Source organism: Penicillium solitum (genome assembly GCF_028829755.1).
Source record: "Penicillium solitum strain IBT 25940 chromosome Unknown utg000005l_segment0_segment0, whole genome shotgun sequence".
NCBI classification, from domain to species: Eukaryota; Fungi; Ascomycota; class Eurotiomycetes; order Eurotiales; family Aspergillaceae; genus Penicillium; species Penicillium solitum.
The window spans coordinates 2,024,639-2,039,348 of record NW_027072125.1 but is presented as its reverse complement, the minus strand read 5'-3'; the positions used below and the strand labels follow the sequence as shown (position 1 = coordinate 2,039,348).

The window sequence follows — 14,710 nt, the reverse complement described above, 5'->3', positions numbered from 1 at the left end:
TGAATCCGAGTGTCTCCAATGAGATGTGAGATGGAGATGAACAATGCTTGATACTGTATCTGGACACTTCATTTTAAGACGCATGATCCTTTCTCTTTTTTTTTTGGGCTGTGCAGACTGGCGTTATTCATTTTGTATGGAACCGGATACGGATATGCGGGATGTGTTTATTATTGTTTTTTTGCTTCTTCATGCCTAGTTGTTTCATTCGCATGCTGTAATGAGGTTATGATACATGGACACATGGGAGACGTCATGGATTGGGATTTGTTGATTTGTTTAGTTTGTTTCTCTCGCTTTCTGTTTATTATTCATATCGATCTGTATCTATTCTACCCATCCCTCCTAGGATATCCCTCACATTCTCCTTACTGTTCCCCATTAGATGTATATGCATACACCTGCAGGTACAAACACCTAGTTATACATACATACCTAGGTATAAGATCCACCTTAAAAAGAGGTGAAAGATAACTAATAATAGGAAACAAGTGAACATCCACCATAGAATCCGGAAACAAAACCGGAGAATAAATTGATACCAGGCTCACCCGCCATCACCACCGCACGAGAGAAATGGGAATCACGAAAGAAGCACAAGACGCAGCAAAAAGAAAGAGTAAAAACCAACCATCCCCGAATTTACCCCTACTTCCGCCCCAGCAACTTATACTTCAACTTATCAGCCAACCCCTCATGCGCAACCTTCTTCTTCTCCTTCTCCTTAAGCGTAGCCTCATCAAGATGAACATTCCCCTGTCCACCACGCTACCATCCGGAAAATAAAAGCGTCAGCCATAGTGTCCTGGGAAAAGAATGTGCCTGGGAATCCTCAATCGGGCAAAGGGGAGAACATAGTCAAAAACCAAGGGGGAACTCCATGGGGTAGAAAAAACCAGGTTCAGAGAATGGGAGAGAGGGAAATTCAATCATAGAATAAATCAAAGGTAAACAAGCGAAAGAGCTCTCTGCTGCTTACCCCGGTGTGGTATGTCTCATCTGTAGAGTCTCGGACCGCAAGCTCGGGAATCATCTCGACGTCGTGGGGGGCTCTGGACGAAGGACGGACCATTGGGGAACCGATATTTCCTGCGCCGCCTCGCTGGGTGGAGTCTCGTGCGTCAGTTGGAGTTGGGGACTTGGGTTTGGGATTGGTGGGGTGAGAGATTGTTGTACTCACGCCGGCGGAGTAAGCGCCATCACCTTGGTCGCCGTAGGGACCTTCGCGGACGATCTCGCCATCGACGTATCTGTGTTGATTCATTAGTGCTGGTGTATATTGTCGCTTGTGCGACTCTTTTGGGACATACTCGGTGGAATCGTGGCCGATGTTTCCTTGGCCTGGTTTTTTGGAGCTTGTTAGTTGGTCGTGTCTTGGGGGGGGTATATCGCGGTTAGGGCTTGGGGGGATTAGGTAGCTTTACCTCCTCGACCGTGAGAAACCAGTGGTGCCTCGGACTCCTTGGTCGCTTTATCGGTTTTCCCGGGCATGGTGGTTGACTGGTTTTCGTCAGACATCTTTTATTTGCGAGTGAGGTAATTTGTAGGTGAGATGGGTTGTAGGTGGGATGGGTAGATGCGAAAGGAAGAAGGATTGGGGTCAGTGGGAAGGTATTTATCGATGATGGGGCGATGGATGCAGGTACAAGATTTGATGGCGGGGAATATCCACGTGCTGGGGGTGTAACTGTGAGCTTACTGTTTCTTTAGGGTCTTGAAATGGCTCGAAGATGAACAGGGGGGGATATAAGATAAGTGGATTTTGGGGGATCTAGATCTATTAAGTATAATCCACCCAGTTGATCGTATCGGGGGAAGCTAGATAATACTGAGGTTCCGAGCCAAGAGGTTCCTTAATTTCGCTCGTTCTCTATCTATATCGTTCAGATGTTGTTATTCAACTACATTGAACATTTATATTCGCAGACGAACTACATTGGTGACGTCGCTGATAAGATAACGATCTCCGATTGGTGGAGGTGTGACAAACTGCAATTGGCCGATAGCGAGCTTGGCATTTACTTTATATTCATATCAAGGGAATACTAGGGAATAATAGGAGAGGAAAGTATGTATTGAACTGGTGCAATAGAATATACCTGAGAAAAGACATAAAGAGATCAGCGTAGTCACGGCCCAGATGGTAAAGGATAGAATCATAGAAGCTGCGCATGCTACCCGCGGAATCAAGCTAGACACAAACTTAGTTCGTCTTCTTCTTGTCTTCGCTTGAGCCACCCGTGGTAGGAAGTCCCATGAAGATCTTGAATGAATCATAGCTGTAATATTAGAGTCAGTATATATCCAGCACACATACCAAAGGAAAGCGAGACCATACATCATCCATTGGAGTCCGGTCTGTACATCGGAGTCTTGTTAGCACCTAAATTAAACCAGTTGAACACATGAGAACAACTCACCAAGGTACCGATCATCACAATACGAACAGGAAGTCCGTTCCACAATCCCCGGAAGCCAATGTCACCATAGATGCGGCTCATAGCAGCGCCAAATGCCTCACCCGCCTGTCGATTCGCGTTCAACTTACTAACCATGACATCGGCAGGGTGCGATACCGCAGCACACAGAATACCAGCGAGGTAACCACCCGAGAACGCAACGGCAGTCTGAGCACCCTTGTTGTAGTCGGACTTCTGACCTGGCAGATTGTGGTAGATCATCTCAACAATAGTCTCGAAGGAAGCGAACTTCATCATCGTGTAGGGAACCTGACGGCCCCACAGTGGGTAAAGACCCTTGTACAGACTGATTTAAGAGTCAGAAGACAGAGACTTGGCTCAAGAAAGGAAGACGACAGATGTCGAACTCACCCAGCAACGCCCTCCTTGGCAACAACGCTCGAGATACCGCTGAAAGTACCTGTAATCTCAGGAGGAATGGTAGTCTGGCCGCGGACCTTGACAGACTCGAATGGACACAGCGCGATATCTGCGATCAGCTCTGCCGAAGCACTGGCTGTCAGGTAGATGGCGGTCTTGAACCGGCTCGCATTTTCCTGACCGACTAGGTCGCTGTAGAAGACCTTGAAGTACTCGTATCCTCCATACTTGAAAGCTCCTTGGGCCTGTTATTACTGTAATTAGTATAGATATTTAGGGATCCGCATGTCGCTCAGGCTTACACTGTAGCCGAAGAAGGTAGGACTCCAGCCCGTGAAGACGCCGCGAATACCTTCAGCTGCACGGATAGTGCGGAAGGCTTGTAGGTTGCTCTTGTAGAGCTTGGAGTCAACTTGGCGGCGACATTTGATCAGGTCGAGGGGTGTCACGGCAGTGTGAGTAAGACCCTAGTATATATGTGAGTATCTGGTTCATATAGCCCTCATAATTCAGGTAAAAGGAGATACTGACACATGCCAACATTCCACCAAATGTACAAGCTGCATAGTACTTCAGAGAGCCAGGCTGGATCTTGCCGGTCTTCTCCTGGGCCTTCTGGCTTGCGGCATTAAATTCCCGGCTCGCCTCGTGGGCAATGTCGTCGGCCTTTGTTTTCACATCGTCGAGTGCACTCCAAGCCGTGAACGGTCTGTTTTTCACAATGGAGCTCTCTTTGTTACTCACAGCACCTAGAGGATGCTGGGCGGCGAAAGCGTTGATCCAGTCGGGAATCATGGTGTACTTCGGGTGGAGGTGGGTATAAGTGGAGTCGACTTGGATATCCGGCGATCTCCACCAAAGGGTGGATTTCAAGTAACACTGAGTGTATTTCCTTCTAATTGAATCTGTATGAGAGATTGAATCGGGATGAAAAAGAAAGGGACGGGGGAGTAAAGAGCTCACAAAGACAATGACGTGTAGAGGTGGTAAGTCCTGGCGGGGTGGCAAGGCACTTCTAAGGTTTACAGTACGTTTGAGGAGTAGAGATTACTTTGGATGCGTACTCCGTACAACATACTCTGTAGGATTAATACTTGCACTTATAAAACAGCCATCGGAGTTAGGAGTTAGTACTTGTAGTTCCTCCGTGTGGGTCTGTGAGTCTGAACACCCTAGTAGTTAGTTATATGCACCAGGCTAGGATTACAATCCTCCGGCCCCTGGGGCCAAAAGAGAAACCGGTTTGTATATAAATTTAAGGATATGTGACTGGATTCTATAAAGCTACACTGAGGGCATTTATTGTATCGTTTCATAATAAATATCTCTAGTTGCCAATGGACTGGACATTTAGCCTGGATATTCACTCTAGATATACTCCGTAGTTGGGTGAGGGTATCCATCTGGGGCTGTCTTAGCTGCGTACGAATTTCCTCTTTTTATTTAGGCCTGATGGTGGAGAGCACTCTATATTTGAATCAAAAGTAAGAACCTTGGAAGCAAAAATAAAATAGATATGTAGGTATGAATCTGATATGCTCCGTGGCCGCAAGCGTTTGCCGTAGTGGAGTTAAAGAGATGCCAAGATTGACATCAAAAAGTCATCCCGCAACGGTTGAAAGCTCTTGATCCTACACAACTTAGGTATACCCTACTGAGAACTTCTACTTGACTTCTCAATATTTACACCTGTGCCAATTCTTCTCCATCTTCCATATAACTGTCTTCTTATCGACTACCCTCCAACCTATCCACTGCCCCTCACCAACCCCTCATCGCGATCACAGCCAGAATGGCATCATACCTGACCGGCAGCGAGGCCTTCACTCGCGAGAAGCAAGCCACCCCCGAAATAAGCACATCATCTACAGCAGCCTGGGCCGACAAGTACCGTGGTGTCCGTCTTTCCCAATACAATCATCCGGCCCCCCCCCAAACTAACACAAAACACAGGCAACAATTGAAGATCTCGATCCTCCCCCGGCGCTCTCAATCTCCTCCAATGACCCCATTTCCACAGCCTTAATGGCCGCCTACGAGCGCGACTACACGCACCTCACCGTTATCTCCCCGACAAAGCGCTCCCTGCTGGGCTACCTCAGCATCCCACGGTTACGAGAGCTGTTGCAGAGCGGTGCCGTGAAAGAAAGCGACCCAGTCTCAGCAGCGATGCAGCGGTTTAACCGCAAACGCGGTATCTACCAGGTCATCACGATGGACACGCCGCTCGAGGATCTCGAGCAGTTCTTCGAGAGCGAGACGGGGCCAAATGGCGAGAAGCGTGAGAAGCAGCAATTTGCTGTTGTCACTGATGTAGCACGCAAGTTCGTGCTTGGTGTTGCTACCAAGGCGGACTTGGAGGAGTTTGTCAAGCGCAGACCTACCTAAGTCGATAGCTGTTAAGAATGGGAATATGTGAGAGCGATTTCTGTTTGGTACTGCATATCGGCGTATCTGTCTATACCGAGGGCATGGGTCGAGACCTTTTTTGTCTCTACATGCGGTTCCTTCAACATGAACAGCACATTCTTAATATGAGCCTTGACTACCGGGATTGAAGTGTGAAGCTTGATATCCAGGGAATATCCGGGATATCTAACAGTCAGATGAATTGCTCGGTCAATGTGTAGTTTTACAATTGAGTCTGTAGATGGTCGAAGTTGTTCCATCCCAATTATACAAAAAAAAAAACAAAAACCCCAACCACCCGAAGAATGCCGTAACGCCGAAAAGAGTAATCGTTATCCGAAATCCCCCAGGTCGAGTTTTATCCCACCTACTGGGCTTTCTTTGAATCTGACTTGCTGGCTGCTTGTCTGTCCTCCTGGTCCTCCGTCCAGGCGACATAGATATATGCGAACAAGACCACGTTGGCGGTAACGGCGGCGGTGATTCCGGCGAGTGTCGAGCTCCCTAGATAACATCAATTCAATCAGTATACATCATTGCAAGTTGGGAGGCGGAGAAATACTCACCACTGAAGATTGTATTCACAGTCAAGAAATACATGCCAATGGGGCCAGCGATCATGGCAGCTGTAAAGCCAAGGAGCTTGTATATCACATCTCTAGATATCAAAGCTAATAAGAATGTGTCTTCAAAGATCAACTTAAGCTTCTAAGGTTATTATCTTACGCAGGAACAGCTGGGGCCACGTCGGAAGTGCCTTGCGGCGCAGGTTTCGCTGTAACATCGGCATAGGACTGGTTGTGGGGGCGACGGGCAGACATCCTTGTTTTCTCTTGGAGTAACAGTTATTTAAAAAATAAGAAGTCCAAAGCCAGAGGATGAAAAAGGGAAGGCCTATGTTGAGAGAACAAAGGAACTGAAGCTATCTCCAGTGCGGAGATCACTTAGTGCCCGCCATCACATGCTGGGGTTTGATTGGTGGATTGATGTATATGCCCCATGTGACTTTCTTATTGTTGCGTTCGCATTTGGTGAAGCTAAGATCTATTGTTCATTCACTCACTACAGAACTAAGCCCCATTTGACGGGCTTAATGAGGTTAAACTTCTTCATATGTCTTACTTCTTTGTTCTAATTCACAGCTTAATTGACCGATCTCACACGTGATTGGGCGCGTCCACGGTCGCGCGTGTCCGCTTTGGCAGAAAAAACGTTCCTGAATAGCGCAGAACAATTAGATGGCCTTCTATGGTTCAATGTCATTGTTAGTATTGTGAGCGATGGATGAATCTGTCAATAATACTCCTCCTCGAGATATAAAAACTATCCCGAGTACCCCCCCTGGCGAAGACTACGAAACTATCGCCACCCTTCCAGCGATAACCCCGTCGCAAAGATTGACCCAACCAACACAACTACTTGAACATCCTTACTCGCGGCAAAATAACACTGTCATTCAAGTTGCTGCGTCTTCACCAATAGGCCCTGCCTCTTCTCCCCCCCGCCGAGTCCAAGGCGGTTTACTTTCATCCTTAATCGCTCCTTCTGGGACGCAATTCCGACCTCCTGCCTCTGGTCCTACAAAACGAACACCAACATTTGATCTCGACGACGGACCGACATATCGAGGTGGATCCTCAGACGAAGAGTATCTACGAAACACAGATATCAAACCATCTACCTTTGCGAAAACCATTCGGAGTCCCGAAAAAGAAAAGATCATGGAGTCGCCCGTCCGCCCTGACGCCGGGCCAATGGATCGGTTCCGAGAAATTACAGCCTCTGCCATGTACGATCCGAAGAATGCTGGAACCGCAGTCAAGCGGACTGCAGACCAGATGAGTCCGCCGGCACCTAAGGGAGTTGCCATGAAAAAAGCGCGCCAAGATGCACCCTCTCGCGCACAGCCTGTGGGAGTTCCAGACATCCTGCTTCATGAGATCAATGACTTCAGACTCCGCGTCAAAGTTGAGCGCATTCTCAAAGTTATGCCGCATATGACTGTTAAAACCTGTCAGGACGCGATGTTGAAAGCAAAGGGCAACTACGACGAGGCCCTCCAAATTCTTGCCAAAATGGATGCTGCCGACCAGGAGAATGATCCCGTGGTCATTCAATCCTCCGATGATGAATTGAGCGCCTCCCCGGCTACGGGCCCGGTCCCTATGGCCAAGCAGAACATCAAAGCCCGTGGTACCATTCAGGACAAGTGGGCAGCAATGAAGCAGCCCAAGGGGCAGGATTCCGATGACGAAGGAAAGCCTCGCCGCCGACTCATTCGTGGTCCCAAGTCTGAAGGCTCTTCCCGTGCTGTTTCTCCTGTTCGTTCTATCACAATCGACGATGACAGTCCCCCGAAAAAGAAGCTGGGACGGCTCCAGAAGGGTCGCAAAGCTCCTTCGCCTGACCGATCCGAGTCCCCCGAGGCTATGATGAGTGATTCCGACGATTCCAATGTTCAGGTCCAAGAATCCACCGCTGGCGGTTTGGATTCCAAGGTCTTGAAATTTTTCAACACATGCCGTGTTCAGGATCTCGCTGATATCGCTTCAATCCCCGAAGAAACCGCTCAAATTATCATCTCGAACCGTCCATACGAGACCCTCGATGCGGTTCGTGTTGTCTCCGCTCCAGTTGCAGAGACTGTGAAACCCAAGGGCAAGAGAGGAGGCAAGGCGCCCAAGCCCATTGGAGACAAGATTGTCGACAAGTGTATTGATATGTGGACTGGATATCTGGCCATTGACGCGCTTGTTAGCGAGGTCGCGGCACTCGGCAAACCAGTCGCTGATGAGATGAAGAAATGGGGTGTCGACACTTTCGGGAAAAAGGGTGACCTGGAAATTACCAACCTTGCTCCTGCTCCTGCCAAATTAGAACACGACTCTGGCATTGCTACTCCTGCGTCTGAACGCCAATCTTCCGAAAGTGACGAAGAAAGCGGAAAACTGGTTGTTTCCAAGCGCAAATCTCGTTTTATCTCGCAGCCCGCTATCATGGCCGACGACCTGGTGATGAAGGATTACCAAATTGTGGGCATCAACTGGCTGGCATTGTTGTTTGAAAAGAAACTCAGTTGCATTCTCGCTGATGACATGGGCCTGGGCAAGACTTGCCAGGTCATTGGATTTCTCGCACATCTGTTCGAGAAGGGCATCAAGGGCCCTCACCTGATTGTCGTCCCATCTTCCACCATTGAGAACTGGCTTCGCGAGTTCCAGAAGTTCTGTCCGGTCTTGAACGTCATGCCCTACTATGCTGGTCTCAACGAGCGTGCTCTTATCCGCGAGGAGATTGAGGAACGACGTGACGAGATCAACGTTGTGATCACTACCTACACGATTGCCAAGGCAAAGCTTGATGCCAAGTTCTTGCGTGACATGAATTTCACTGTTTGTGTCTACGATGAAGGCCACATGCTCAAGAACCATCAATCTCAGCTGTATGAAAAATTGATTCGAATTCGGGCGCGTTTCCGTCTGCTTCTCACCGGTACTCCTCTCCAGAACAACTTGCAGGAGCTGGCATCTCTTCTCGGCTTTATTCTTCCCTCTGTCTTCCAGGAGCACAAGGAAGATCTTCATGCTGTGTTTTCCAACAAGGCAAAGACGACCGACGAGTCCCATGCTACTCTCCTATCTCAGCAGCGCATTGAGCGCGCGAAGTCCATGATGAAGCCCTTTATCCTCCGACGCAAGAAGCATCAGGTCATTGACCTTCCAGCCAAGCACTCTCATGTTGGTTGGTGTGAAATGAAGCCTTCTCAAGTCAAGATTTACGATCATGAAAAAGAACAAGTGCGCCAGCTGTTGGAAGATCGTGCCGCTGGAAAGAAGACTGGCTCGAAGTCTGCCAATATTCTGATGAAGTTGCGCCAGGCCGCTATTCACCCCCTCCTTGCACGTCGTCATTACACCGATGAGATTCTCCAGAAGATGTCTAAGGCCTGCTTGAAAGAAGACAAGTGGTCGCTATCCGACCCCAAGATCATTCTGGAGGAGCTCAAGCCATACAACGATTTCGAGTGCCATCACATGTGTGTGGAAAACCCCAATTCCCTCGGCAAGTTCAAGCTCAAGAACGACGAATGGATGGACTCCGGCAAGGTGGAGCACCTCAAAGAGCTTCTCACCCGTTTCATCACCAATGGTGATCGCACCCTCATCTTCTCTCAATTCACAATGGTCATGGACATCCTTGAGCATGTCCTGGAAACCCTGAAAATCGAGTTCGTCCGCCTGGATGGTCGCACCAACGTCGAGGACCGCCAATCCATTCTCGACGCCTTCCACGAACGCACCGAGATCCCCGTCTTCCTTCTGTCCACCAAGGCTGGTGGTGCCGGTATCAACTTGGCTTGTGCCAACCGCGTGGTCATCTTTGACTCTTCTTTCAACCCACAGGAAGATGTGCAAGCTGAGAACCGTGCCCACCGAGTCGGCCAGACCCGCGAGGTCGAAATCTACCGTCTGGTGACCAAGAGCACCATTGAGGAACAGATCTATGCACTGGGCCAGACCAAGCTGGCACTTGATCAGGCCGTCGCTGGAGATGATGAGGCTGGCGCCAAGAAGGGCGAGGAGGCCGGCATGAAGGTCGTCGAGGGAATGATGATGGCCGAGTTGCAGGTGAAGGCAAATAAGTGAATGAGCACAAAGAAAAAACAAACAAACAAAGGACAAAAAACAAGGGTACACCGGAGTTTCTGTTGTGAGGGTCTGCACGGCGATGCAGATGATGCATTTAATACCGTGCCGAACATGGCACAGTGAGTACATGGTGTTTGGTGGGATCAATATCATGGCGATTCTTCGGAATCGCATATCATTTGTTAGATTAGAGGATCAACAATCCAACTATCATTGATTTAGTGCACAATTTTTGTAAAGCGTAAAGCGTAAAGTGATATTGTATTGTACTAGACTAGGTAGTCATTCAAGGAAGCACGAGATATGTAAGTTGGGGAATAATTTTTGGATAGAACAGATGGAAGCAATCAAAAACACCTCAGAATGCGGATATGAGCAAGATGAAAAGAACAATTAGGTGAGAAAAAGAGAACCGAAGGCTATGCATGTGGGTCGAGGATAAAGCACGAGAGGAAGCAATGATAGACGATAAATGGAACAAAAGGTGCAAAGCAATATTTACACCGTCACCTGAGATGGAGCCTCAGTCTGTGCAGCAGGAATAGGAGCCTCAACAGCTGGCTGCTCAGCATCAACTTGAGTAACCTTAGCCGGCTGAGGAGCAGAAGACCGCCGAATGGGACCACCTCCATGAACAGCTGGCAAGGGCGTCTTAGTCCGAACAGCACCGCCACCAGCCGCACGAGCAGTCTCAGACTCCATAGCATTCTGCACAGCCGTAGACTTAGGCTCAGACTGAGCCGGTGTATCGGGTTCAGACAGGGTCGGTGTAGAGGTCACATGGGGGGCCTCCCACTTATCATCGAGACCGAGGATTTGATCAAGACCCGCAGCAGCAGGAAGCAAATCATCGAATTTCAACCCGCGACAGATATCAAGATACGTCTTCGACAGCTTCGTATCCTTGAATTCTTTGTCCTTGCCGGGGATCAGCATGTTGAGCAGGTACTTGGTATTTCCCAGACGGTTCTCCGACTCGATACAGAAGCGCAGGTACTCGTAAACGACCTCCCGCCACGGGGCGAGGCCGCCATCCTCCTTAGTGCGGAAACAAGACGAGTTATTCTCCGCGGAGGTCGCGATCATCGCACCGTCAACGCTGTACTCCTCCATCAACGCAAGTCCCTGGTCACGCGAAGTCACATCGCCGTTCATCACGCACGCCACACCGGCCTGGTGGCAAATGGACGTTATCATTGGGAGCTGGTCACGGATTGCGGCTTCGCGTGGTCGCATGGGAGTAGTGCGACAGTGTACTGTCAAGGATGTGATACCTGTCTTCACAAGACGGGAGACGAGGGCCTTTGTTTCTTCGGGGTTGGAGAGAATGCGAATCTTGACCGAGATACCGATTTGGTAAGGCTCGCCAACTTCCTTGACGAGGGTCTCTAGGATGCAGACGAGGAGGTCCGGGGTGCGGAGGAGGGCAGCGCCCATGCCACCGCTTGTGGAGAAGGGTTTGGGGCAGCCGGAGTTGAGATCGATGCCTGAGACGTCGTCGGCCACGACACGGGCTGCTGCGACTGCTAGTTCCGGGTTGGCCGTGCCGAGTTGGAAGATCAGTCGGCCTTTTTCGCGCGCTGGGTCGATGCGGTAGATGACTGATTCTTTGGTTGGTTTGTTGGGGCGTCCGCCGTTGCTGGGCATGCGAGTGAATTCGATTGTGCCATTTCGTGGGTTCACGCGTCGCTCGGCACCGATCAGAGAGCGGTCAACTGTTTCAGGGCCCCAGACTAGGTCGGCGCCGTATTTCAATGCCAGGAGGCGGGAGGGTAGTTCGCCTGATCGGACCATTGGCGCGAGGACGATTTTGTTGCGGTAGTCGACGCCCTTGGCGGGGATGGGAACGCGCGGCACAGCGGCCCCCACGGGGACAGGTCCAGGTGCGGATGCGCTTGCGAGAGTTGCCATTGTCTTGCGGAGAGTTCTGATCATAGCATTCCCAGGTGCTGCGGGGAGAGGGGAGTATAGAACGGTCTTTTTTTTTCTGGGTCGGACCCCCCCCCGATAGAAAGTTTGGATCACGTGAAGATAGTGGCGATAACTCTCTTTTTTTTCTTTTCAGGGCAGATGGTCATTGGATTTCATGTTTTGATGTAATTTAAATCATCATGGTATTTTTTGAGCACCTTGTAATAATTCTAAGCCCGGTGAGATCAAAGCAACCAATGATTGGGCTCTATTCCCTGCCAAGGATCACGACATGTCCTACTCTGAACATTGAGAGTGTTTGTCTGCGATTTTTCTACTCTGTAAAGGCTTGATGATTCTAAGATTATAATGCTCTACAATTGAAGTGAACACAATTGCAATTGATCTATAGGCCGCGTGTACTTCCGACATCGGCGTGTCTGACAGTATGGGGTCGGGTATGTACATGCAGTGCACATCCTACCAAATAGTTAAAAGATGTAGCGTACATGCACCTACATATGTGTTATAATATGCCTTAATACGTAGTGAGAGCACGAGACTTCAAGTGGTATACAATGTATTATCCGCAATTAATTAGATCAGTCGGGATATCAATCTAATTCGGGTTGATCATAAACATGCCGACTTTCGGAACTGCCATGTTTTTTTTTTGGTATTTTCTTTTTTTTAAAATACAAACTTCCGACACAGTCAAAGGGGTAACACCACCACGCATCACAACATTGGAACTTATACCCGTGTGATTAAAAGGTACAATTTCAAGTTTTGTATCAGAAGTACTCAATAAAACAAAAAAACAAAAGACATTAAACCCATTTCCAACACAGCCAATGACTCGTCCTCCCTTGGCCCGACTGGGAAGTGCTACCTCCACCGCCTCCCGCTCTGTTTGGCGCACATCAGCAACACTGGCTCCCCCCACTTTGACTGCCCCTCTCTCTTCCTCCTCTTCTTCCTTTTCTTCTCCCTTATCCCGCGCGGCCCAAGTATCTAGACACTTTTCGTCCGCTTCACCCAACATGTCTTACTCTATCCGCAAGATCGGTTCCCCATACACTCTCGAGCACCGTGTGTTCGTTGAGAAGGATGGCGTCCCCGTCTCTCCCTTCCACGACATTCCTCTCTACGCCAACGAGCAGCAGACCATCTTGAACATGGTCGTTGAGATCCCTCGCTGGACCAACGCCAAGCAGGAGGTACGACAACACAATATACTTCAATTGACCCCGCCACGTACTAATCGCATCATAAACAGATCTCCAAGGATGATTTCCTCAACCCCATCAAGCAGGACACCAAGAAGGGCAAGCTCCGTTTCGTCCGCAACTGCTTCCCCCACAAGGGTTACCTCTGGAACTACGGTGCCTTCCCCCGCGTAAGTTTTGGACCTCCCTCCCCCACCCGTTGATATGAAGAGGGTAAATAAAAACTGACATGTTACGAACCAGACCTGGGAAGACCCTAACTCCATCCACCCCGAGACCAAGGCCAAGGGTGACAACGATCCCCTCGATGTTTGCGAGATTGGTGAGCTTGTTGGCTACACCGGCCAGGTCAAGCAGGTCAAGGTTCTCGGTGTTATGGCCCTGATTGACGAGGAGGAGACCGACTGGAAGATCATTGTCATCGACGTCAACGATCCTCTTGCTCCTAAGCTCAACGACATTGAGGATGTCGAGCGCCAGCTTCCCGGCCTCATGCGCGCCACCAACGAGTGGTTCCGCATCTACAAGATCCCCGACGGAAAGCCCGAGAACCAGTTCGCCTTCTCCGGCGAGTGCAAGAACAAGAAGTACGCCGAGGATGTCATCCGCGAGTGCTCCGACGCCTGGGAGAAGCTTGTCTCCGGCAAGACCCCCCGTGGCGAGATCAGCCTGTGAGTTCTATCCATATACATATATCCTTGTTTGTTTTTTAGGATTTTGAAGCTAACCAGTGCCAGTGCCAACTCCACTGTTGAGGGCTCTGCCGACCGTGTTGACCAGGCTCAGCTTGCTGCTATCCCCCGCAACGAGACTCTGCCCCCTGCTCCCATCGATGGCAGCATTGACAAGTGGTTCTTCATCTCAGGTGCCGCAGTATAAATGGTATTTTCTGCAAAAGAAATATAAAACTAACCAAAACTTTCAAGCCTATGATCGTCTACCTGGTGGAGATTACGTTCTTCGATTTCCCGAGGACAGGACCCATTTTTGAATTGTCAATGAATTACTCCCAATACTTATTCTTTACCACCAAGGGCGTAGAGAAAAGTAGTCTCTGATGGGCGGAATGCAAATCTGAGCAACTGGATATGTAGCAATGAAGCAGTCACCAAATCCAACACCATTGTGCAAGATCTTCAAATCTACTCCACTAAGCCTAATATCAGGTACGAAGCATACATAAACAGCCTATGTTCTCTACCAAAGTAAGAATAATTCAAGTATTTCGACATGCCCAACAGCGCCAAAAATCGTCAGATGAAACAAATGATAGGTAATATAATACACGAATGCACAGCTCGAACAATATAACCTTCCCCTAGTTCTTCAAGCTGGCCTCCCGCTGCAGAGCTCTGCCAACACGGGATACCTCCTCGATAACATCGCCAATCTTCAGCCCGCGCTGTCCGACATCCAGCGTAAGCTCCTTGCCGCCCTTAAACCCGACAGTCATGGTCGGTGACTCGGTGGAGTTGCGCGGCAATTGCTTGACCTGAATATCGATGTGGGTCGGGCTGCTTGTTGGGATAGTGTCTGGTGTGCGCAGCATACCCAGGAACAGGCGGCATGGCCGGGATGCGCGGGAGAAGGGGTTGTAGGCGGTCCGGAAGGTGGTTATCGTAGCGATGGGGATGGTCATTGTTGCGGTTTGGGGTTGGTGGTGAGAGGGGCG

At 49.5% G+C, this 14,710-nt stretch overlaps 8 protein-coding genes across 8 annotated transcripts; 3 read left to right on the top strand and 5 right to left on the bottom strand.

Annotated features, from left to right (window-relative positions):
* Positions 1-648: 648 nt before the first annotated feature.
* On the bottom strand, positions 649-1,491 carry N7455_008399 (DUF3602 domain-containing protein; the record flags this gene model as incomplete). Its single annotated transcript, XM_065605869.1, has 5 exons — positions 649-768; positions 980-1,102; positions 1,181-1,250; positions 1,311-1,341; positions 1,425-1,491. The coding sequence occupies 5 exons, from the start codon at positions 1,489-1,491 to the stop codon at positions 649-651; spliced, it is 411 nt and encodes a 136-aa protein (XP_065460818.1).
* Positions 1,492-2,203: 712 nt separating this feature from the next.
* Positions 2,204-3,635, bottom strand: N7455_008398 (putative mitochondrial phosphate carrier protein; the record flags this gene model as incomplete). Its single annotated transcript, XM_065605868.1, has 6 exons — positions 2,204-2,279; positions 2,339-2,358; positions 2,421-2,766; positions 2,832-3,085; positions 3,143-3,307; positions 3,372-3,635. The coding sequence occupies 6 exons, from the start codon at positions 3,633-3,635 to the stop codon at positions 2,204-2,206; spliced, it is 1,125 nt and encodes a 374-aa protein (XP_065460817.1).
* A 950-nt stretch (positions 3,636-4,585) lies between these two features.
* N7455_008397 (putative cystathionine beta-synthase (beta-thionase)) lies at positions 4,586-5,449 on the top strand. The gene is made up of 2 exons (XM_040958962.2): positions 4,586-4,737; positions 4,794-5,449. Exons 1-2 carry the CDS (start codon positions 4,633-4,635, stop codon positions 5,226-5,228), a joined length of 540 nt encoding a protein of 179 aa, XP_040810593.1. The 5' UTR covers positions 4,586-4,632; the 3' UTR covers positions 5,229-5,449.
* An 88-nt stretch (positions 5,450-5,537) lies between these two features.
* Positions 5,538-6,116, bottom strand: N7455_008396 (vacuolar ATPase assembly integral membrane protein VMA21). Its single transcript, XM_040958967.2, has 3 exons — positions 5,976-6,116; positions 5,816-5,907; positions 5,538-5,753 (listed from the first exon to the last, which is right to left on the bottom strand). The coding sequence occupies exons 1-3, from the start codon at positions 6,068-6,070 to the stop codon at positions 5,617-5,619; spliced, it is 324 nt and encodes a 107-aa protein (XP_040810594.1). The 5' UTR covers positions 6,071-6,116; the 3' UTR covers positions 5,538-5,616.
* Positions 6,117-6,529: 413 nt separating this feature from the next.
* N7455_008395 (DEAD/DEAH box helicase) lies at positions 6,530-9,895 on the top strand (the record flags this gene model as incomplete). The annotated part of the gene is made up of 1 exon (XM_040958998.2): positions 6,530-9,895. The coding sequence occupies one exon, from the start codon at positions 6,530-6,532 to the stop codon at positions 9,893-9,895; it is 3,366 nt and encodes a 1,121-aa protein (XP_040810600.2).
* Positions 9,896-10,396: 501 nt separating this feature from the next.
* On the bottom strand, positions 10,397-11,833 carry N7455_008394 (tRNA-dihydrouridine(20) synthase (NAD(+)); the record flags this gene model as incomplete). The annotated part of the gene is made up of 1 exon (XM_040959020.2): positions 10,397-11,833. One exon carries the CDS (start codon positions 11,831-11,833, stop codon positions 10,397-10,399), a length of 1,437 nt encoding a protein of 478 aa, XP_040810558.2.
* An 830-nt stretch (positions 11,834-12,663) lies between these two features.
* Positions 12,664-14,157, top strand: ipp1 (inorganic diphosphatase IPP1; the record flags this gene model as incomplete). Its single annotated transcript, XM_040959045.2, has 4 exons — positions 12,664-13,029; positions 13,089-13,208; positions 13,282-13,709; positions 13,776-14,157. The coding sequence occupies 4 exons, from the start codon at positions 12,664-12,666 to the stop codon at positions 13,915-13,917; spliced, it is 1,056 nt and encodes a 351-aa protein (XP_040810599.2). The 3' UTR covers positions 13,918-14,157.
* Positions 14,158-14,356: 199 nt separating this feature from the next.
* N7455_008392 (mitochondrial 54S ribosomal mL53 protein) lies at positions 14,357-14,677 on the bottom strand (the record flags this gene model as incomplete). Its single annotated transcript, XM_040958953.1, has 1 exon — positions 14,357-14,677. The coding sequence occupies one exon, from the start codon at positions 14,675-14,677 to the stop codon at positions 14,357-14,359; it is 321 nt and encodes a 106-aa protein (XP_040810495.1).
* Positions 14,678-14,710: the final 33 nt, after the last annotated feature.